The 25,000-nt window shown below is 45.1% G+C and overlaps 1 protein-coding gene across 17 annotated transcripts in view; it reads right to left on the bottom strand.

The window, feature by feature from the left end:
- Cdc42bpa (CDC42 binding protein kinase alpha) overlaps nucleotides 1-3,282 on the bottom strand; it is a 226,305-nt gene extending 223,023 nt beyond the window's left edge. For 6 of the 17 annotated variants that reach the window (XM_074048816.1, XM_074048817.1, XM_074048818.1 and 3 more), the window contains exon 1: nucleotides 2,604-3,281. In XM_074048816.1, the coding sequence (XP_073904917.1) occupies nucleotides 2,604-2,781 (178 nt within the window). In that variant the 5' untranslated portion in view covers nucleotides 2,782-3,281. Of the gene's footprint in view, nucleotides 1-2,603 lie in introns of all 17 variants that reach the window. The other 11 variants (XM_074048823.1, XM_074048824.1, XM_074048825.1 and 8 more) reach the window with 3 other exon arrangements.
- Nucleotides 3,283-25,000: the final 21,718 nt, after the last annotated feature.

Below are 25,000 nucleotides of genomic sequence, written 5' to 3'. Positions count from 1 at the left end.
TCATGATACTGTTAACAAACAAAACATTAAATGTACCAATATAAAAATGAAATGAACCACAACTAGGAATAAAATGAACTTGATGGAAATGAAGCAGTAAGAGAATCTCAGCTCACTCCATTTCTTAAAAATAACCTATCATCAACATAAAAATAAGGAATATCAAATCCCAAACATAAATATTTACTATGTAAGAAAGAGTTTAACTACACTACTCTTCTATTGCAATTGTTGGGTCTTTTAAAGATCCAATATTTTTAATTGTCAAAATCAAACTAAAAATGATACATAAGGCAAATCTAAGCTGTCAAATTTAATCCCAAAAATAATCCCTGTAAATTTCTACCAGAGAAAAGTAATAGCAATAGTAATAATAACTACAGTATTTTTAAAAGTTAAATTGAGGTCAATTCACAATCTGCAAACATCCTTAATTGACACACTGTTTTATAAAAAGTAAAGAGAATAAAATAGAACATTTCCCCAAAGTAATAATCAACTCATACTGAAGAACAGCTATTTCAAAACTTAAATGAAAAGGTGCAATCATTCGTGACCTAACTTTCCCAATAACTTGGCAAATGGTATCACCTACACATCCATTCACAGCTTTTCTATTCTCAACTTTCTTTCCTTGCTCTTCACTCAAGCTTCTCTGCTGATCACCCTGCTTTGCAGATCTCACACTCCAACTTAAGAAACTCCTGAGGACTGGAAGTACAGTTCAATGGCAGAGCCTGTGAGAGGCCCTGGGCTCCATCTCCAGCATGTGGATGGGAACTACCCCACCCACAATATACAAAAAAATTCCTTACAAAGTCTCTTCCTCTCTAAGTGTTGAAAGCCAATGAGTTTAAAAGCCTGTCCAGTTTTATCACGCCATTCAGCAGACATCTAAAAAGACAAAATGTGAAGGGTGCTACTAAAACTTTCAATTGTGACAAGTCCCTGGCTTGAATTACTTGTAATACATTAATAAAAATATAACGAAAGCAGCCTAATACTTAATTTTTTTCTTTTTGGCTTCAAATGTGTGTGTGTGTGTGTGTGTGTGTGTGTGTGTGTTTACATATAGAAGAAACAACATCCAAGAAAGCATGTTTAATGGAAAATACATAAATTATCTTAACAATGAAATAAAATATCTCATAGCATGAAACTACTACATAAACCCTGATAACTGGAAGACAATGGAGGAAATGTTTTTCTCTTTACTGTAAATTATGTAAAACTGCACTTGCCACTGGTAATACTGTTCTGCAAAGGAGGGGGGATATTCAATGGCAACCATGATCACGGTGGAGTGTCAGGATGGAATCAGAATTTAAGAACTCCTACTCCAAACACACCCAAACCTTTTAAGTCTTCAAAAAGAAAACACTAAAGAATCCAAAATTTATGAAACACGGCGTATAAAATCAAATGCCTTATAAAATATTTTACCCTATATATGGAAAGACATATGCTCACAAAACTAGTACCACTGTCAAGATTATCTTATGCTGAACAGAGAAGCTGCTTGAGAGATGGTTTACCTCTCTGACTTCCCCAGAATGACACTGGTAGTCTGTTTTCTTAAAAATCATCCCATTCACATTTACGTATTTTTAAAGCTCGTGACATCATGGTGCAGCAGTCGATCCTCTAACACAAACACTGAAGCATTACAATCATTGTGTGTAGGCGCTCTTCAATCAACGGTTGGCCTGAGAAGCTAATTTTTAATAAATTTCAGATCCAAAGGGAAAAAAATCCAATCAGCACTTGACTTTTAATCAGGAAAATAAAGCTTTACTAGGAAACAAACATATGTAAGAATAAAAACGTCCCGACAAAGTAAAACTGATATTCCAAAGGCCCGAAGTACGTTTCGGGGAAGGCACAGCCTGGCCGTCGGGCTGCGCTCGGTGCACAACTCCGGCGGAGCCTCCAAGCTCGAAGGTCACGCGGGCGTCTGCTGCACCTTCACGGGCCACTCCGGGTCCTGGAAGTCGGGGGTGCGGCTGGAAGATGAAGCCACAACCGGCCAGTCCCAGCTGGACTGGAACTCCACGTGGAGGGAGAGCGGACTCTCGTGCGGGAGCTGCCCCCCGTCCATCACCACTGTCAGTCACACCTACAAGCTCCGGGAGGACCACGCGTAGTACTTTCCCTCGCCTGTGCTACACGGAGACGACATAAGGCCCAGCGCCCGCACCTGCACGTCCCCGGCGTCCTGAGATCCACAGACATCCCCGCCCCAGGGACTTCCAAAGACTGGGCGGGGTGCTTCCACCCACAAACACCTTCCCACCGAGGGGCTGGCTCCTGCCGAGCCTTGGGCAAGCCGGGGCCGACAGCCATTTCTGCCTATTCCAGAATTCACTTCGATCGCCCAGTGCTGACCTCAAAACCCAAGTTCCACACCAGCCAGGCCTTCCATCAAGGCAACAACTAAGGAGTCTGCTTTCACTCCTGGAAATCCTGACCCAAAAACTGGGGGTGGGGGGTGGGGGGGGGGTAGAGAACAGCCGGTGTCTGTCCTTTCACTGCCACCAGGTACTTCTTTGTGGACCCCAGCCCCCGGCCGGCCATCCCGGGTCTCGGGGCGCCCGCTCACTCACCCCATTCCAGGTACTCGAGGATGTTCTTCTCCCTGCGGAGCGGGGAGCTGCTGCACTCGTCGTAGAGGCAGACGAGGATGTCCAGCAGGGTCTCCACGCTGAAGCACTGGCCGTTGGTGCGCGCCGGCCCGTCCAGCATCAACTGCTCCAGCTGCCTCAGGCGCACCTCCCCGGACATGGTGGCTCCTAACCGCGAGCGCGACCTTCGCGGTGTCTGCGGGAGCCCAAGTCCCCGAAGGGGCGGTTCTCAAAAGCAACCACTTGTTATCCCGGCAACTGTCACGCAACGCCGGGGCTGAACTAAACATCCGAGGCGTCTTGGATTCCACCCCGAGACATGTCCACCTGGGGCAGCCTGACCATCTAGCGCACGGGAAACGAGGAACTCAGCCGGATATTCAAACAAGGCAAGAGTTACAAGTACAACGAACTGCAGTCAACACTTCTTTTAAAAAACAACCAGGCGGCTCCTCCCTCCTTCATTCCCTACCCAGCGCGTGCCGCACAATCCCGGGGCGAAGCCGGTTGCATCATGGCTGAATAAAGTCCCGGCCGCACCGCAGCCGCCTCCCGGGAGGGAGCAATGGAGGGGCGCGGGGAGCGCAGCGGGGCCTCAGGCCTCCCCGCCGCGCCTGCCGTGGGCTCGGCGGTCAGCCCCGCTTGCAGCGGGCCCCCGGGACCGCGGCCATCGTCCTCGGCGTCTCCGGGCCCGGCCGCGGCGCGGCGCGGCGCGGCGCGGCGGGCGCGGGCGCGGGCGGGCGGGCGGCGGCTACGCGGAGAGGCGGCCGCGAGCCCGCTCCATGCCGAGGCCGCGCGCCGCGCCGGGCACAGAGCCCGGGTCCCCGCCCGCCCCGCGGCCGCCGCCCGAGGGGCTCCGGCGCCCCCGGGCCGAAGGGCTGTGCTGGAGGGTTCAGAGGGCGCGGGCGGCGGGCGCGGCGGCGGCCTCTCCGCACCCCAGGGCTCCGAGCATCTTCCCGGACGAGGAGGGAGGCGGCCGCGGCGCAGGAGGCGGGGGCGCGGCCGCCGCGGTGGACGGAGGCTGCGGCAGCCCGGCTGGCGGCCACGCCCTGCCCCCCGCCCCGCCTCCCCGCCCTCCCGCGCGACGCCGCTCCCGGCGCCGCCGCCGATCCAAGATGGCGGCGCCGCGCGCCCGCCCGAGCCCCCGCCCGCGCGTCGGAGCCGCAACGGCCCCGCCCACCCGTCGGAGCCGCGGACGCCCAGCGCCGAGCTCAGGCCCTGCGGGCCGGCGGGGCTGGAGGCGCTCAGGCCGCCGTGCCGCAGCGCGGGATACGGGGATTCGGGGACGCGGAGCTGCGGCCGGACGTGGCGCCGGCTGGGAACGGCGCCTCCGCCACCCGGAGACGCCACCTGCGCGCACGTGCGCCCCGGACCCAGACGCCCACCCTTTGGGCCTCCCAAGCCGCTCCCGCGCTCCCCGCTTCTCCACGCCCGAGGCCTCTTTTCTGTGCCCTTCCCCAGAACAGAGATGACACCAGGCTCGGCTGCGCTGCCGTCCGCTCCGGGATGCCCCCTCCCTAGTCCCCAAGGTGTCCCGACGTGGAGACTGGGCTCCCTCCTCCGGAAATAGCCTAGGTGCTGTCCCCAAGCCTCAGCCAAGGTCACTGCCTCAGGTGCGGGGCCCGCACCCCTGCTGGCACACACAGCGCCTGTGACCGCAACACACACAGCCCCCCCCCCCCCCGCCTGTGACCCAGGATACAACAGCCCCCTGTCACCCAGGACCCACAGCACAACACACACAGCCCCTGTGACCCACGACACGATGCAGGAATCACAGGGAAGGCACCAGATGCCTGCAGGGCCCCTCCAGGCCTTCCTGACCTTGGTTGGAGGGGAGCTCCCTGCAGAATTCTCGTGGAAGATCCCATGCTAAACTGGGTCATTACATTTCTGTGTTCTCTCAAAATCACATCTCCTCTGAGACTTTCCTCCAAAGCACAACTGTTTTATATTCCTTTTCCACACCCATATTCCATGGTGATACATGCAATACACATTTTTACATCTCCATAACGTGGAAGCTGAGGAAAAACAAATGAAGGCTAACAGAAGTCATTCAGCTTGCTGTAAGTCACAAAATATTATGAATCCTTTGTGCAATTTACACTTGCCAAGTCTGTGCTTGCCTAACATAAGTAAGGAGAGCATTATTTTCAGTGTGCTATTGACACATGAGTGGTATTTAAACAGGTTCAAAGGAAAGGTCAATCATTTACAGCCATGACATCTTTGTGTGTTGTTGAATTATAAAAATAATTTAAAACCCCACGGGCTCAGTGGCTCATGCCAGTAATCCCAGCTGTTTGGGAGGTGAAGATCAGGAGAGTGGTGTTTAAGAGGCCAACCCAAGCAAAATGTTAGCAAGACCTCATTTCAACAAATAAGGCAGATGTGACAGTGCGTGCCTGTCATCCCACCTATGTGGGGCTGCACAAAAGCATATAAAGACCCTATTTGAAAAATAACTAAAGTGTAGGGTACCAGTGGCTCACACCTGTAATCCTAGCTATGTGGGAGGCAGCAACCAGGAGAATCTCATTCAAGGCCAGCTCTGGCAAATATTTCATGAGACCCCAATCTCCAAGATTACCAGAGCAAAATAGGCTAGAGGCATGGCTCAAGTGGTAGAGTGCCTGTTTTGCAAGCTGGAGCCCTGATTTCAAACCACAGAATGAATGAAAAAGAAAAGTTACTAAAACAAAAAGGGCTGAGGGTCGGGCTTGTGTGATAGAGTGCCTACCTGGTAATCATGAGGACTTGAGTTCAAACTCCAATTCTGAAAAAAAAAAAAAAAAAAAAGGAATAGAAAAGAAAAATGTAATCCTAAACAAGATATTATCCAATATTGATTATTCTTCTTCCTACACATTGAAACAAAATGTTACATAGTAAAGGACAGTTTTATAGCTGGTTTACAATTATGAATATATTATAAGCATCTTTTCAGATTCTTCACCAAAACAGCTTTTTGTAGTAAAGCCAACGCATTTTGACTCACTGTGAGATTGAATAGTTCTGCATTTCCCATGCAGTACACTAAGGGACTCTATCAAACTTAGAAGTGTCAAGAAGTTAGAGGAGCCTAAAACATGTTACTTTTCAATCAGTGCTAACTAGTATGGAGGTATATGAGAGGCAGATTTTTTTGTATGTGGGTGGGTGGTGCAAGGGATGGATCTAGGGCTGCACACATGCTATGCCAGCACTGTGCCACTAAGCTGCACCCCCAGCCTCAGACACAAAAGAGTCAAGCTGCCAGTCCACTTTACCTATTCTGTTAGCACTTGGGTACCACCCACAGTCCAGGGTATTGAAGGTTGCTAAATAACCCTTTCCACGTTATTTAGTGAGTAGAGGGGAGAATTTTTTTTTTTAAAGCACAAAAAGAAGGAAGAAGTTTGAACCCAATCAATTTGCTTGAATAACTCAAGCTTTCAGAGACTTTATAATTAACTAGACGCTAAATGTCTTGTGCGGGTGTTACTTTAAATGTTCCAGTTGAAGGGTGAACATGCTTCTTAATGAAACTGGTCTTTAGCCAAAGAAGAGTGCACCCCAGGGGCTGCACGCTGTTTGAAGTGCTCCCACAAAACAAGAATGCCACAGGCTGCCTGGCAGGGTACTCTTTGGGAAGGAGCCTGGGGGAAGTTTTCTTTGTGAAATTCCACTTGGGGGATTCAACGACCAAGTGTATACTACAGCAAACACCCTATTTGTTTGAGGGAATTGGAGAAAGTTTTATGAACATGGTGGGAATAACCTTACCTTTTAGAAAAGCAAAAGGATAGAAGACAAGATAGTATGTGCTAGAAAAAGGCAGGGCAGAAGTCACTACACCAAGTCCCCATGCATGATCTCTTTAACCAGTCCTCTAACTCAGGACTGAAAGCAGGCAATTCCATCCACCAATTAATATTTATAACAACCAGCCCCACTCTTACCTTGGCATATCTTATTCCAGAATGAATACAGGTTCAAGGATGGAGAACCAAGGTCAAAGGCGAGATGAGCGCCACAGCAGGTTTCAGGGCCAGTCGCCCTCCATATCTGAGGGTTTCACATCTGCAGATTCAACCAACCACAGATGGAAAAAATTCTAAAGGAAATTGCTTCTGTATCAAACATGGACAGAACTTGCTCGTCATTAGGCCCCAAACAATCCTGTATAATAACTGTCTGGTAGCATGGACACCATACAAGTATTTTGAGTAATCTAGAGATGATGGGCTACTATGCAAATAGCACCCCCATTTTGTAAGAGGGACTTTAGCATCCTCAGATCATGTTGGAGGATGGGTGGTAGGGGGAGGTCCTGGAACCAATCACCAGCAGATAACCAAGAAACAACTGGACAGTACCATTGAGAATATTTCTTCCATCGCCTTTGGGATTCTACCCCTGCAAATTGATGACTGTTTAGCAAGTGCTAGTCCTCACTTCATTTCAGACTCCTGACATGAGCTTACGATATGAAAAAAAATGTACAAAATGAAAAAGAGACCTCCTCATCGATGTGTGCTTCCTTTTCAGAACACACGGTGTATAAATACTGTGCTGAGTCATTTGAGTACATTATTTTGTTCAATCATCTTGATCATATGAAGTAGGAAAATTATCTCCCTATCATCAATCATGAAGGAAGCTGAGGCTCAGAGAGGTTAGATAACTTGTGTACCATCACACAAGTGACAGGAGCTGGGAGTCAAGGGTGTCTCACACCAGTGTCCAAGGCTTTAGTCCAGGGCAATTGGTGTCTGAGAGATGTGTGGAGTTCTCTAAGCCCAACTCTGCCTTCCTGTTATAACAAGGAAGAAGAAGGATATGGTTGCTAGTGCATTTATTTTGACATTAGAAATTGACATGAGGGCAAAAGGAGGAAACGCCAATGGATCAACCACTTTCCAAAAGCCCGTGACTGACAACCAAGCCCCCACTACACATGAGCCTGTGGAGGTCACTTCATATTCAACCTGTAACACCCAAGGAACCTTAACACTGGCACACAGGTACACAGGTGGTGGAAAAGCCAAGGAGACACATACAAAGGGGAAGTTAGGTGAGCCAGAGTTTGGCAGCAGCAGGAAGCTGCTACTGCCCCTGGGATCTGCTGGAGCCCCAGCAGAGACAAGAGCCACAGGGGAGGCTGCTGCAGGCTGAGAGACAGAAGGAGAAGCCACTCACCTCAAATGTCCCACTACTTGCAGCCAACACAGAGCCTGTGAAGAGGGTCTGCACTAGTCTTCCCCGCCAGACATGGAGCAGAGCAGGCCATGGGCGACAGGCAAGCATTTACACATGTAAATATGTACTGATGACTAACACAGATCAGTTTTACAAAAATGATTTAAAAAGTGACGAGGGACCAGGAGTTGTGTGCTTAGCATAGTTCAATCCTCAGTGCCAGCACACACATAGGAAATTGACAGTGTTTCATCTGTAAACAATCATTACAGGAATTTTTAAAGGGCACGGTTTTAACAAGGAAGCAGTTTTTACCCCCTTCCATTTTAGATTTGTTTTGCTTATTTTTTCTTTACCCCCCCTCCCAAGAAGTCAAAAATAACCAAACAGTATTTCCCTGGCTGGTTGGGATCGTGTCCATCTTGCCCTGTCTTTTAATCTCTCAGCAAAGCTCCACGAAAACAAGCTCTGCTATGAACAGAATTTTTAAACTATGGTAATTATGCCTGTAATCCCAGCTATTCTGGACCCTGTGGAGGGAAGATTGCAAGATCGAGACCAGCTTGGCTACATAGCAAGAACCTGTCTCAAAAAAACCCAAGAGCTATGTTTAGAGTCAAACATTGCAATACAGCAGTCATCTGCTATTAGAGCTGTTCATTAAGTTGGGACGTTATGACAAGTAGCATTCTTTTATAAATTCCTTACAATAAAAGACTCTATAGGGCCATGTGTGGTGACAAAACCAAACCAATTTAAATGAGTGTGTCCCTCTCTGTCCTGAGCCGAGGGTGGAAGTGACACAGTCAGACCCAGGTGTTGACAGCCAAAGAAGTGAGAATTAAGAATCCATTAGCACACTCTGGAAGGCTCTCTAGCCAAGGCTACCAGTGACTTCCGTATTGTGAAGGCTAGCAGTCAAATCCTAGACTCATCTCATCTGACCTTCTAACAGCATTTGACGACACCCATCAGTCCTCTTAACCACCTCATCGCTGCCTTCATATCCAGCCTAGAACCCTCCAATTGCTTCTCTTTATTCTTGGAATAAAAAACAAAATCTTGCCTTGCTCTGCAAGACCCTCCATGAAACACCTTTCTTCACTTGGCTTCCTCCCAGTGCACTTCTTTGACTCCCTTGCTGGATCCTCCTCACCAAATATTGCAGTGCCCAGGATTCAGACTTTGAAGTTTTTCTTCTATTTTCACCCATTCCCTGGCTGACCGTAGTCATTATGTCTTGGATATAGAATGTCTCCCCCGAAACTTACGTGTCCAAGATTCGGTCCTGCTGGTTAGGTCATGAGGGCCCTGACCTTCTGACTGAATTCATCCACCGATGGAGTCCAAACTGAACTTACTATTGGGAGACAGTGGAAACTTCGGGATGTGGGGCCAATTTGGAGAAAGTAGGTCGTTGCCTTTAAAGTTACACTACCTCGCACGTGATTTGTGCATCCCAGGTGGCTGGTCCCAACAGAGGAGGAGTGTGGCTCAGTAAGGAGCGTCAGGAGAGACCCCTCCAAAAGAAACTAAATCCCTCTCTCTCTCTCTCTCTCTCTCTCTCTTTCTCTCTCTGTGTGTGTGTGTGTGTGTGTGTGTGTGTGTGTGTGTCTGCTTCTTGGCTGCCATGAAAGGAGCCATTGTGCTCCACCACACCTTCTCTTCCATGATGCTCGCCTCACCACAGGTTCAGAAACGAAGGAGCCCAGGTGACTATAGCCTGCCCTTCGAAAAACAAAAGAAAAGATTGTGTCCTTTACCCAGCTGTGGCCATTAACCTGAACTTGACTTTCTCTCACCCTCTATAACCAGTCTGTCAGCAGACTCTACCTGCTCTGTCTTGAAAGCAGATGAAAATTCAAAATATTTAAAAGCCAGTCAGGAGAGATACTGATTGGTTATCAAAACAGATGTGGCCACTTCTTAGCCACCTCGATGCTGCCTTCGCATCCCAATCTAGAAACCTCCAGTTGCTTCCCATTACACTTTGAATAAAAACCAAAATGCTGCCATGGTCTACAAGACCCTCTGACCTGGCACCTGACTACCTCTTTGGTTTCATCCTCTGCCTCCCCCACCTCATTGTGCTCCAACCACAAGTTTCCCAACACATCCCACCTCCAGGGCTTCAGTTGCTGTTCTGTCTGCCATGTGCCAGGCTCCATTCAAGGCTCTTCTCCAACGTCACCCCATCACAGGTGCCTCCCATCCCACCATCCTCTATCTGCAATCGGCTTTTTCGTAAGTCACGTCTTTGGCATCATGTGTGTTTGTCTGTTTGAATGTCTATTGCTTGAATTTCTCCACTAACATGTAGATTGCACGAAGGTAGAAATGCAGCACCCAGGGCCCGTATCTATGCTGTACTTTCTCCTGCACTTTCTGTGCAGTGTGGAAATTCCCTCAGAGAACCAGGAGTGGGCACTGTCTGTTTCTCCACAAAGGACAGAGGCCCCTGTTGAGCTGCCTCCTAAGTGTTTTTGTTTGCTTGCTCCTTTTGCACACCAGGGATGGAACTCGGGGCCTGTGCATGCAAGCAGGAGGGCTACCACTGAGCCACTCCTCCTGCCCTTTTTTGTTTTAGTTATTTTTCATATAGGGCTTCACGTTTTTACCCAGGTGGCTTCAGACCCAGAATTCTCTTCAGGTGGGATCATAGATGTGTACCACCTTGCCTGACTCTGATTTTAATATTGCTGTTAAAAATAAATTTAAATTTAAAAAATAATAAAAGTAAAGTTTGTGTGCTGAAATACTTTCCTAACCTACCTCAATGCCTCTTACCTAAATAACAAGGGAAGAAGAACTCTTATCAGTTACCTGAGTAATCATTGGACTATACCCTATTTTCTAACCAAAAGAAGAAAAAACTCAAATGGCTTAACTACGACCTTGAAGCACAGAAAACCTTCTCTTGAAGCGGTTTTGGTCAATTGTTTTCCTTGTTAGAGATGACTAAACCAAGCAGAACAGTTTGATTAAAAGAGGATTTATTTCATTCAGACAGAAAGAAAAGCTTGGTAAATTCCCAAACCAGACAGAGAGAAAGTACAACTGTAATTTCTAAGCTCTCAGCAATGGTCTTTTCAGTCTGAGTCCAACAGCCATCCCTCTTGGGCGGCTTGGAAGCCACCTGCTTAAGGCAAAGGGCGGAACAGGTGTGCTCTGCAGGCCTCGCTCGGCAGTAAGAGTCAGCACTTGCACACCAGTATGGGGCAGTAACTAAACTCAGTCATATGGCGGAGCTAGCGATTATGTGTTAGAACAGACTGTGACCTCCATCTGACCCAGAGCACAGCAGCATCAACATTTGCAAGCCAACTGAAATAAGGCACCGTCAGCAATGTTCCTCACAATGACAAAAGTAATAACAATAATCACAGAATAGGGTGGTATCAGGAATGCTCACCACTCATGGGAAAAGGAGCAGTGAAAGATTTTTTTAAAATTCAAACTGAGCACCAAAAAGGGGCTTTCCTCAAATAAGAAATGCCCTAACATCATAGATGACAAGGAAAAACCCAGGCCGAGGGCAAGAAGCAAGAAGACTTCGTAAGCAGTGAAACACAGGACCTCACTCCACTTCTGCAGATACTGGCATGACAGAGGTGTCACAGGCCAGGATAAAAGCCTAGAATAGTATCAAGAAGTGGCAGTGTAAGAGGAAAGTTAAACACTTCTCTTTACTGTAACAGGGCATTAGCTTTCAACCACTGTAACAAATACCTGAGATACTCAGTTTTTAAAGGGAAAAGGGTTTCTTGAGCTCATAGCATGAGAAGTTTTGGTCCATGGTTTGTGGCCCTGTGGCTTTGGGGCTGTGGTGTTACATCATCGCAATAATGCTTGGCAGAGGGGAAAAAAACCAAAAACCCCACCCCCACAACTTCATGACCTGGAATTGAAAGAGAGGAAGAGGTGGTGCTGGAGTTCCACTTCCCCTCCAGGGACAATGGACCTAAAGAACTCCCGTTAGGCCCCACCTATTAAAGGTTCCACAGCCCCCAGTAGCACCCTCCTAGAGACCAGGTCTTCACCACATTGAGGGGCACTTAATTAAGATCTGAACTGTAGCAATCAAGTTTGCTGTCATTTGAAACGTCGCTTCTCACAATGATAATGTGTTATCTGTATAAACAACTGTTCTTGTGGATTCTTTTCTGAGAGAGAAGCTTAAGTGTTCCCTGAGCCATCCATGTCCTTTCACTCATCCTCCTTATGACAAGGACATGAGTCATTTAATAACCAGCTTTGGGGTCAGTGTCACATATAACTGGGGAGCAAATGCTTTCTCTGCATTAAAACAAATTGTCTAGGCAGTGATAAAGCCACCACCTCGCCCTCCTCATTAGTGTCTAACACTATAAAAGGAATTAATCATCCCATAAAATGTTAGCTAATCGCTAACAATAACTAACCAAATTATTTTTTTTTAAATACACCTGAGGGCTCACTGGGCACTGGTAGGTCACATCTGTAATCCTACCTACTCAGGAATCAGAGATCAGGAGGGTTGCAGTTCGAAGCCAGCCCGGGCAAGTAGTTTGCGAGACCCTATCTCAAAAAAAACCCATCACAAAAAAGGGCTGGTGGAGTGGCTCAAGGCGTAGGCTCTGAGTTCAAGACCCAGTACTGGAGGAAGAAGAAGTGGGGGAGGAGGGGGAGGAGAAGAAGTATTGAGGACTCATGGCAGAGCACTTAATTAGTATGCCCAAGGCCCCAGGTTTAACCTGGGAAAAACTCTGTTAAAATGTTTTAGTTAATTCAAACTCCTGACCCACCCAAAAACAAACAAAGTTTCTTAAGATGTCTTAGTTCATTCATTCAATTATCAACAGCTCCAGAGTTACAAGATATATGTGGATAATGTCCAAACTTTATTATACAAATCCCCAAAGTATAAGCAAAGATATCACAATGTTACTAATTTCCTTTTTAGTTGGAAGGGGAAGGTTGGTTGGTAAAGTGATGAAGCAGAGAAGGAAGTTTCTGAGTAACCTTTGGATCACTCAGAGAGCAGAGTGGACAACAGAAGCATTTTTTCCAAAGAGAAAAGAATAAGCCAACTTCCAGGCTGTGGAAGCAAACATAGAGAGAAGAATGAGGCCCCTGCAGGAGAGGACAGAGGTACAGATAACCAAATCCACACATGGCTAAATGAAATCTCATGGGAGTGGCTTATAATCGGAGGGGGACAGGACTAGGTGGAGCCACTTCTGAGAGGAGACAGTTATGTTTCTCAGGTGGTGCAAGGATTATAGATGATGGTGGTCCTTCTAGATGATGGCAGTCCTTGCTAAAAGAAGTAGGAATGCAGGAGAGGCTCCAGGGCTGAGCCAAGAAGAGACAGACTATAGTTTCAGTAGGGAATCGGAACAGAAACCAGAAAGCCTGGTGTACTGGGGAATCAGGAAGAATCAGCCAGAAGCTCTCTGGGGTGTCTGGGGGTAAGTGTTCTTAGACCTGGGGTGTGGGAGCAAGGGCCTTTCCCCAGACCCTGCTACCTACTGGTCAGAAGTCCTAGTGCACACCATCAGGCCATGCCAGCCCTCACCCAGGTCCTCTATGCAGTGGAACGCGAAGGTCGTCACTGCTGACATCTTGTTAGGACCAAATAATACCACCTGCCTAACACTGTCCTTCATTAGCTTACCACAATGCCCAGCACACTCAACAGCCTTCCCATTGCTTTGGTGAAGGTCAAGTCTGGGACCATCTTTCCCAGGCTAGGTCCAATCAAAAGCTTGAGTTCATCTGCCTGCTAGTTGGTTGATACTTGTTACTTTGAGCTCTGGAGCTAAGGATGTCTCGTAACTGGCTGCTGTGGCAATCCTGTTCAGAGTGGTTCCTATTCTGAAAGTTAAATAATGAAGAATTATTGTAGAGCTATGAGCCATGGTTTAAAATCAAATTCACCTTCTAAAGGAAGGTCACTAGAAGAGATAGCGAAGGTATAATATCCTCTGCAGGGTACAATGAGACAGCCATCATGTGCTAGTCACCATCTTTTCTCACTCCTTCCCTCATTCAGCAAACACTGAGCACTGACTGCATGCCAAACAATGTGCCAGTGCACCCCGTCTCTGTGAAGTACAAGAATCCAGTCGCTGAAACTCCAGCTTTCTCTCACTGTCTCCCTGTTCCTATGTCCCCTCACTGCAGCCTGGGAAGTGTCTTCCATAACAGTTTCTCTTTATCTCCTTCTCTCCCAGTCCTTCTTTCTAACATTCCCACGTCCACTTTTTCCTTCTTACTCCCTCACCTTCCCATTCCCTCGTTCCCCTGAGCCGAGCAGAAATGGATTGCAGTGGGAAATAAATGCCTCTCAAGGAGCTCCAGTTAGGTGCTAAGGTTCTGTTAGGGTTAGGATCAAGGGTTAGGGTTAAGTGCATCACCCTTGGAACAAAGAGCACGGAGTCAGCATTTGTCCATGTAGACTTGGATGAATTGCCTTACCTACCACAGATACTGAAGGAAGCCAATACCAGGCCTGTTTTCTGGGTGGGTGAAGGGAGAAGGATGAAGGAAGGGTTTATGCCTGGGACATTTCACAAGGACAGTAAGCAGTGGGTCACCAGCACATTTAGTGGAGAACCTACCCTGAGCATTTGCTCACGTCATTTTTCTGATTCTTACAGCACCCTAGGAGGGAGGCTGAATTGTTTCCTGCAGATGAGGAGTCGGGGCAGACCTGGAACTAAGTCCCAGACTGAATGATAGCAGAGCCCACAGTGACAACCAAGAGGAACGTCCCCCACTTAACAGCTGTAGGTCAAGGGTACCACCATGAGATGATCCAAGGGTCAGGACCTCAGGACACTACTCATTCAGCTTTGTGCCCCTCAGAGCATGCTGGCATGGGCGCGGGGCTCAAGAAAGGGCGACTGCACGTATAAGCAGGAGGTGAAGCAGCAGCACTAGAGATTTCTGAACTGGAGAGTCATTAGTATACCCACTTCAGGAATCACGCTCCTGCAGAAACCTTCCCAGGGACAATCCTACAAAACAAGTCACAACTTGGCCACATTTTCAATACAACTGTTCAAGGTTTTAAGATACCATGTATACAGAAGCCTTAAAAAATTCTTTCAGGGAGTCCCACTTTTTTAAAACCTCATCTGCCACCAATTCTTAAAAACTCATCAGAATGGAAATATACACCTGTGTTTGTGAAATTTGATGCCAAGCACTAGTAAGTTACTCTTTTTTTTCCCCAAAAAAAACGTGGATAATTGCACAAGTCTTGTCTGGAAGCTTGATAACCTATAGCTACATCTGATTGATACCCTCTTGGTGCCACTCTCTACAGCCATTTGTTGGATGTTGCTCTGTTGGTTTGTTTATTTGTTGGTGGTGCCAAGTATTTAACTCCAGGCCACACTCATGCTAGGCAAGCGTTCTACCACTGAGTGACACCCCCAGCCCTCAAACGTTTTAACACCTCCTATTTCTTTTCAGGCTTCTGTATAAATGTAAATTCAAATTTTCTATAGTTGGTACATATCTATATATAAATAGCACATACTATTTAGTCAGGGTGATCATTTGTTTTCTAACCTGATTATTTCCTCAATGACACTTTTGCTTGGGGTTCTTCCTACCTTAGGTGATGTATTTACTGAGATACTCCCGTGTGATGGTATTTCATAAGTACGTTTAATCTGGAGTTCTACATGATTAGCTTATACCAAGTCTCAGGGCAGAGAACTGTTATGTCTATTTTACTGCATGGAACTAAAACTCCGAAGTGTAAGGAAGGAGGTGTGGGCTGGCCCAAGTGGTAGAGCACTTGCCTAGCAGCTGCCCTCCCACCACCAGAAAAAAGAAAGTGTAACTGGATTGTAGTTGAGTGGTAGAGGGCCTGCTTAGCAAGCGTGAGGCCTGGAGTTCAACCCCAGTACCAGAAAAAGAAATTTTTAAAAAAGAAAGTGTGAGAAAGAAATGCTCAGGGGATGGAAATGCTCGTTACGTTGATCAGTGCACATGCGCACACCTGTTGAATTGAAGTATCACTTGTAGCCCATAAATACTCACAGCTATTACCTGTGAGTCAAAATCTTCCCAAAAATGTTTTGATTGTAAGGAATTTACCAAGGTCTAGTCACAAGAGTGGGAAATATTAAAGACAACGTTGAAGTTTATCTTTCAGAATCTATCTTGTATTATAATTTTGTGACACACCTATGGGCTTTTTGTTGTTGTCATTGTTTTGAGTCAGGGCCTCACTGTGCTGCCCAGGCTGGCCTCAAACTCTTGAGCTCACGTGATCTTCCTGCCTCAGCCACACACCTGGCCACCAGTTGGCTTTATGAGTCCAAGAAACTCCACAGATCCTTTATTAACTTTGGGAATATTTTAATACTAATTTACAGAAGCTTTATTTATGGGATGAAGAGAACAACATGGTTTTCTACTTTTGGAATGATAGAAGAACAAAAACCAAGCAGAATTTTGGAGTCGTAGAACTGAAAATTGTTCCCAGGATCATTTAGCAGGCCCAGTATGGGAGTCACAAAGCTTGTGCTCAAGTTTCCTGTAAAAGCAGTAAAGGTTTTACTGCTTTTCAAGACTGTCCTTATTACTAGATAAGTGTAATTTTATTGTGAATGATAAGATGTCATGCTAGCTAGCTGTTGTTACATAACATAGCATGTTACATAACATGCTATTGTTACATAACAAATCATTTGAAAACTTATTTACCATATCGTTTTATCATGATACATCGCTTCATGAGGAGGATACATTCTGATAAATGTGTCATTGGGTGAGTCTGTCATCATACACAAACTAAGACGCCTACGATGTCACTTGGTAATATAGTGTGGCAGGACCACCATCACCTCTGTGCTCTGTCATCGCTTGAAGCATCATTAGGCAAGTGACTGCATATAATTCATCATCCTATAGCCAGCACCTTATACTCAGTGGTCAGCTCCACATCAGTGTTGTCAACCTGGAGGCTCAGCTGGGACCACTGGGCTTACTCAGCTCTGGCCCTGCACAGTCTCATTCTCAAGCAGGATAGCCTGGACTTGCTCACACGGTGTCTTAGCTACATTTGCATCACTGTAACCAAACACCTGACAGAAACAACTTCAGGGAAGAAAGATTTATTTTGCTCACAGTGTCAGAGGGCTCAGTCCATGGTTACTTGGATCCATGCACTTGGGCAGAACCACATGGCAGCAAGAGCTTGTGGCAAGGAGCTTCTGTACCTCAGGGAAGACTGGAATCACAGAGAAGGTCATAGATACAGCCCTCCAGGACTCACTCCAGTGACCTACTTTCTCCAGCTAGGCCCCACTCTCAAAGTCTCCAGACCCTCCCAAAATAGCACCATCAGCTGGCGAGCAACCCTTCAGTACATGAGCCTTTTGGGGGACATTTCATATTTAAAGCATTACACAAGGCAGAGGCAAGGCTCTCAGTAGATCAAGCAAAAAGTCTCACACTGTCACTGCTCTCACATATTGACCAAAGCAAAATTACGAGTCTGGGTTAGATTCAGGGAATGGGATTTTGCCTCTGGATGGAAGACAATATATCCTAAAGGGCTTGGATAAAGAAAGGTATGAATGTTTGTGCAAATTATTACATATACTACAAAAATTACATTTAGGGAATGTCACGCCAGAATATCAAGAATGTAAGGAGCCAGGTGTGGTGGCTCCCCACACTCAGAAGGATGGCGCAGGAAGAATGAATTTGAGGCAAGACTGAGCTACATAGTAAGACTCTGTCTCAAAACAAACAAAACCCCCAAAACACAGGAGACGATTTTCAAAGTGCCAAATGGACTGCCACCAGTGGGGCATGGCCACTGACCAATCACAATAATGGCAACTAAAAACAATAGCTATATGGCCAAATTAGTGTATGCTGACTGACCTGAAAGAGATGGTATTAAGGATGAAACTGATTAGGATGAAGTCAGGGACTACCCAAATTCTAACCTTGTTCAGGAGGTACCCAAGAGAACTACATGTCCAAAAAACACAGCAAGGTGCTCATCATGAGCTGGAGCTTTGGCCCTAACTTCTAGCAAAGAACTCAAGTTCTCTCTGAATAGCCTCAAACCAAAGTTGGACAAAAGGCCTACTTGAGTCTCATGCATTTTTATTCTTCCACCTGGACAGAATGTGAGGCAAAATATCCAAAGGGAGAGCTAGAAAGGGAAGTGGTTTGTTCCAAAGGCTAAGCCTGTCTACCTCAAGTCTTCTCAGATGAGGGCAGAAGCACATCTCAGATTAGTTGCAGAATGAAGAGGAATAGGGACAAGTAGCTAAAGAGAGAAAGATGCTTAGGGTTTATCACACCAGCTGCCTCATGTATGCTAAGCAGTGATCTACCAATGAGTCACATCCTCATCCCCTCTGTAGCTCGCTAGGCGAGGAATCTAGAAGAACCTAGCAGAGAAAATCCTTGAGTACCAAACACTTTAGCTCAGCATAATGAGGGCCAACCACCTGTTGGCACAGTGGCCAAGGAGTTGTCCTTAAAAATGGCGTCTATCCCATCAGCTCAGAGTAAGAGGTTGGGTGAAGGAGAGGAACACAGAGAAGACTGGAGACCAACATTATACGGCACTTACTTGACAAAGTTATTTCACAAATATTTTCATGTATAAGTTCTCTTAACAACATCTGCAACTGTTGTAAATCCCTGTGAATTTTACTTTAATAGTCAAGTTTCCATAAAATATCTCCAGTCACTCATGAGTATTCACTGGGGGCTGTGATTGTAAACAACAGAAGCCAAGTCTAACTTCAGGACTTTGCTAGAAGCTTATGTGACAACATAAAATCACTGGACAAGCAGAAGAATGAGGGAAGTTGTAGGACTGAGGCAGTGAGACTGATAACCTTTTCTCCCAGGCACCAGTGACAGGATAAATCAGCTCTGACATTTCTGGCCCTTATGTCATATGACACAAGAACCAAATCTCAAGGAAATAATGTCTGGCTGACCTTGATTGCCTGGTCATCCGTGGGACAGAAAAAAGGCATGACCTAATGAACAATTGATTTGTAGACAGCAGAGACTAATTTCTCATTTTCTAAAAGAATAGAAAAAGTTGTTGAGCCATCCAACACAGTCCACTGTGAGGTCACAGTCCCACGTGAAAGTTCTGACTGAAGAAACGCCACAAGAGCAAAGAGGTCCTGGGACTGCAGTGTGTGTGATAAGCGAGTGAGTAAAAATGGCTTCTGTCTGAGCAGTCTATATGGATAAAGAGAAATGCAGGAAATTTATATTAAATTACTGTTTAAAATTAAATTACTGTGTAAAAATACACCCAGGACTTGTTTTGGGCAGGTATAGTAAGACCCAGACACGTGAAGGAAGACACTTTTCATCTCTAGAAACAAGAGACCTGGCCCCCCCCCCACAGCCACTCTGGAAGCACTGAAGCAAGGTGAGCAGGCAGAGAAAGAGGGAACGGCAGGTGGGAGAAAGAATGGGCAAAGCAAGGTGAGTAAGAAGGATAAGCTTATGATCAAACAGTTCAGGTGACCTCAGTGGGCTCTGGGCCATGCATGGTCTATCAGTGTTAGCTGGCCCTCTAGTGATTGATGGCTGATGAAAGTGGGGAGTATGGGCTGGACTGGCTGGTTTGCATATGAGCTTGCTATCTATAGGAATTAGGTACCCCTTGGAAAGGTGGTGCTCAGGGTTCACAACACCCCAAATGCCAGAACATCAGGAACAGACAATGAGAGAATATAGTTAATAAAACCAAGGTATTCTTTGAGCTGAAATACAACCGATGACAGTCCTAGAGATAACATACAGAGTGAAGCAGGAATGTCATTCACTGTAAGCTCCATTTTGCCCACCATCCAATACAGACACCACAGACGACACAGTCTATTCAATCTCCTTCCTCCTCTCATCCTGTCCTTCCTCTAGCCATGTTCATCGTGCACAAATGACAGGTTATGTATCGAGACAGTTGTTACAGCCACAGTTAGTGTGTGAACCTATCTTCAACCACGAGAGAATGGTTTATTTGGAGTGACCATGAATGGCATATTTTCAGATTCAGAAACCCCTCTCAGATATAAATTAACATATACGTGATCTTCCAGTTTGATGTTAACATATAATAAATTCCTTGTCATCAAAAATATTTAGTATGTGAAACTAGTCCAATTTTGGGGGGTTTCTTTGTTTGTTTGTTTTGGCAGTGCTGGAATTTGAACTCAGGACCTCACACTTGCTAGGCAGGTGCTCTACCACTTGACCCATACCCCCAGCTCGTTTTTTTGTGTTTATGTATTTTCAGTGCTGGGGATCAAACTCAAGGCCTCACACATGCTAGGTAAGCACTCCACCACTGAGCTATACCCCCAGCTCCAATCTTTTTTTTTCAACTTTACTTTGATAGATCTCTGTCTTCACGTTTATTCAGTTTCTCTACTAGAATCATATTCTTATTTATTTTCTCTGTGTGCATTCTTGGGATATTTCTTCTCAGTAGACATGCAATATCCAGCTTTACTGTTTTATTAAATATATCAAGCAGCAGAGTCTCTGGATAGTAAGCCAAAAGTTGCCGCAGGGTGTATTTCTTTTGTCTACTGTGAGCTATACCAGCAGGCTCAATAGAGTGGAAAGACCATTTTATACTGTTAGCTAGATATGAGAAGCTGCTCTTGCAAGGAGAGTTGTGCTGTAGCTTTATGCCATCATCAAGAGGAATTTAAGCATTTTCTATTTTTCTCACAGACCAAATGCATGTTATCTCTGGCTTTTCTTCTATTGAGTTTGGTTAATCCCTTTCAAACTGAGAAACTGACTTAAAATATGTAGACTCTCCTTAGCCCTCTCTTCCTTCTCTTGCCCTGCCTTCTTCTTGCCAACCCTCCCCCGCCCCCACCCTGTCATTTTAAACATGCTCACACAACTTGTCTTAATTTGTATTTAACCATACCAAATTTCATCTGTTTCTAAGCTGGTTGATTTTCAGCAGTTGAAAGCGAGTCGGTGTAAGACTTCCAAAGATCTTTTATAAGCAGCGATGATCCAATGTCCCCCACAATTATTACTCTTAAAGCTATCTAGTCCTCATGCTGATGCAAGATGGGTCTGCTGACCCTGACTCTATCTTAAATCAATTCCCCAGTATCTTCATAGGACCAGAAGCCTCTCCCCCCAAATGTCAAGGTTTTACCTCTGAATTTTACACTTACTCATTGCACAAAGCTGGACAAATTACTTTCATCTTTTATTGCCATTTCCCCAGATATAAAAGTCCACTGTGTCACCACCACAGAGCACATTGGTAAATACACAGAAATCATGGTGTTCTGCAGCTTTGGTGGAGGGGAGAAACTCCACAAACGGTGGGTTGCTCCAGTCTCTCCCAAACCCTTCTCTGATGAGCCCACAGTTCCTACAGATCTGCAGCATTTCAGGTTCATGTTTCTTGCCTTTAAGGATGTCACTGATACCCACGAAGTTGAGTCCTGCACTGCTCATGCCTCAGCATGTCTGTTTCCTAAATAAAGGCACGGAATGACTTTGCTCTTGTATTCTAGAAACTACAATAAACTCAGATTATGTTTAAATAGAATTTAGTAAATCATTATGGCCACCCCACCTTCATAAGATGGCAGAATGTTAGCTTTGAAAGAGAAATGGAGGGCATCTCATCTCTGCATTTTATAGATGAGAAAACAGTTTGGGGAGCTTGAGAATCGACAAAAGTGCCAACATTAGTAAATGGCAGATATACATAGATATACATAATATGTGAATAATAAAAGTGTGTATTTATGTATAAACACATATTTTTACACATACAATTTATATGTATAATTCCCAAAACATGCAATACTTATTTCACTTTAATTAGTTTATTTTTATAAAACCATCTTTAATATACGTGTTTAAAGTTTTCAAATCTCACAACACAACTAAAATGACCTGGGATGTCTCATTTCTTTACTAAAGAATTAGTACTGTTACTTATGCCTTTGTGTCTGATTTCTAGGCTGGGGATATAGTTCAGGGGTAGAACACATGCTTGGCTTGCCCAGTGCCCTGGGTTCCATCTCCAGTTCTTCCACCTCAAAATAACAGTTTCTAAGCAATGGAATATTCAGAGGTGACGCCACGTGTTCAACATTAGTTCATCACGGTCATTGCCCGACAATTTGCATGTCTGTCTTGGTTCTACCGGCTGTATATGAGCCTGGAGTACTACTGAAAAACAGTGTCCTGTACTAGAAATGAGAAACCATTGGAAGGCGATTGCGTCATAATGAAGATATAATAGCTAACAACCTCCAAGCTATATTATCTCCGTTTTGTGTTTGTTCTACAAAATTTGTTCTTTGTCCAAAATTTAAAGAGGTAACACAGGGTTTTGTTGCCACGCTATTTCCAGTGGATTAGCTGCTAGATTTAGCTACTGGTAAAGGAAATAGAATTGAACTTCTGGAGCTGGTAAGATTGGTTGCTTCCCCAGGATAGAGTTCTTAGTGTACTATAAGATACACGTGGCTACAGATGGCCATGTATGCAATTCATGGAGTCATCATACTGAACTGGGGTGATGATGAGATACAGACTTTGTTAGCAATGTTAAGTGCAGGCTGATTTACTGAGGAAGTTTTGAACAATGCGGGTTTCACAGGTCAAGGTAGAAGTGCACTGGGCGACTTGCTTAACTGAACACGTCTGAATTGTGACACTCCTTCACCTACCTCCTTGCACATTTTCATTGTTGGGGAGCTCCCTGCTTTATGACGCAGCCTGTTTCTCACTCAAGAACTCTATGTGTGAGCTGGGCATGGTGGTACACAGCTGTAATCACAGCATTCTGGAGGCTGAGTCAGGAAGATCTCAAGTTCCACGCCAGCCTGGGCTGCATAGCGAATTGAACATAGTGAGTTCAAAGCCAGCCTGGGCTATTTAGCAAGGCCCTGTCTTAAAAAAAATAAATAAAACAAAGAGCAGCAACAGCATCTCCTGGAAACGGGTTAGTTACACAAATTCTCTGTCCCGAGTGAGAAATCCTGAGAACCGGGCTCAGCAATGTTTTCGCAAGCCCTGCAGATGAGCTGGAGCATGCTAAACTTCTAGAACCTTTGCCCTATATATAACTACATGGCAGAATTAACAAGGACACTATCACAACTCTTCAGGTTGCAGATATTGGAGATATAGCTATATTAAAATAATTAAATAATTTAACTGTATTTAAACCCTCTGTTCCCTCTTTAAATTTTTGAGACAGAACAAATTGTATTGAACAAACTTAAGACAATAAAAACATTATAGCTTTACTGATATCATTGTATTTTCATTGTAATGCAATCACTCTCAGGATTATTTACTTATTTCTAGCACAAAGCACTATATATATATATATATATATATATATATATATATTTTTTAGTGCAGTGCTGGAGATTGAACCCAGCATCTCATGGATAGCTACCAGACAGGCACTCTACCACTGAGCTGCACCCCTAGCCTGGCATTGTGTATTTTTGAGTAATACACCTGGGTTCAGGTTCAGCTGATAAGACCAGGACAGACACACCACTGTTAGCATAAAACAGAGTATCTTAGTTCGTGATGACAGGATAATAGGGCCACTCAAAGATCGAGGGGATCAGGTAGGGTCTACAGGACTGAGCTGGTGGGCCTGGGAAGGAGCCATGTCCCACTTCCTTTGTGCTCCCTGTGAGTGTACTGCCTGCATCTCCCTCCCTGCCCTCATTTCTCGCTCTGCTGCTTACGGCCTCTTCTACCGCACACAGTTCTGCCACCATGGAAAATATGACCGCCTCCCGGACCCCTCACCACACACATACCTTCACAGCCTCCTAGACCTTGACTTGCTCCTCCCCAAGCTCCAAGTCAAGAAATCCCAGAGAAGAGCTCCTAGGGCAGGAAATGTTAACAAAGGTAGGTGTTGGGAAATTTTGCTGAGCAGACAAATAATGACACCTACTGTAGTCTATTGCACAATCTATGGTCAGTGTTACTATGAGAAAAGGAAGCTGAGAAAGACCAGTTGCCTGGCTCAGATCACTCAAGCCAGTGAAAATCAAATCCTAAAAAATCTAGATGTAATCATATTTAAGACCATACTGTCGTTGCCCATTTACTAAAGTTCTTCCTAGAAAAGTTTAGTTTGGGTCTTAAGATATTTCTACTGAATAGTTTTGTAAAAATAGTTTCATGGATCTGCAGTAAAACAACGGTGAAAGAAATACAATTTTTCCTATTGCAGACACATGGCTGAGATTTTCTTCATTTATGTCATTCAAAAATGATTGTTTCAAACATCAACCTTAGCAGGACTCCCCGTAGAGGAAGGGGAAAATCAAGCCATCGAAAACATGAAGATGTAAAATAAAGTATAAAAGAACGAGTACAAAATTTTATGGGTTTTTGGTAAGAACTTTGACTTAAATTTTCCTTATTCAAAATGTTTCACTTGAGGATTCTGCTTTAGTAAATTATTATTTTATTAATGTGACCTCTACCTAACCCCAGGGTGAAAGCGTGTTAATGAAGCATCCAAGCTAGGACCATATGTGATCAAAGCATAAAGAATTCCAAAGATTCTTAAAGTAATACTCATGTGATCTCTTCAGTCATAAGCTGGCCATCTCATTTTCCCTTTGAACAATATCATAGCACATTATGGTTTATATTTTTAGGGCACAGTATAAACCATATTAAATGTGCTACATAGCTGAGTCAACATAGGAACTGTAACTCTGGAATTTCCTGATTCTTGAATGTCTAAATTCATAACATGCTGTGTTGTACATTCATGGATACTTTCATTAAAATAAGCATCGCTCTAAGTGTGGTTTCGCCTTCTCAACTTTCCGTTGACTTGCATCAGTTGAGTGGCTGTGGCTCTCCAAAACAGCCTGTGACAAGGGCTCCCGTGGGGCAAAGCAGATCTGAGCTAATACACGCCACAGGGATTCAGAGATTGAAGCTCTTATCAATATTTGAGAACAATTCTGTAGGAAATAATTGGCTCTTTTAAGTCTTAAAATCATTGTGGCCTCTTCCCCAAATTTCTGTCAAATGATCAAGCAGGGCAAAAAGTAAAGAAACCTGGGTGGCTCTTAGGTAAAAGTCAAATCTTAGTGAAATGTAAGCTCTCTATTTTTCACGACCTTTTGCATAAATGTTAAATTTGAGAAAGTAGA

This window comes from Castor canadensis, chromosome 11 (genome assembly GCF_047511655.1).
Source record: "Castor canadensis chromosome 11, mCasCan1.hap1v2, whole genome shotgun sequence".
Lineage (NCBI taxonomy): Eukaryota > Metazoa > Chordata > Mammalia > Rodentia > Castoridae > Castor > Castor canadensis.
This window is presented reverse-complemented; position numbering and strand designations above follow the sequence as displayed.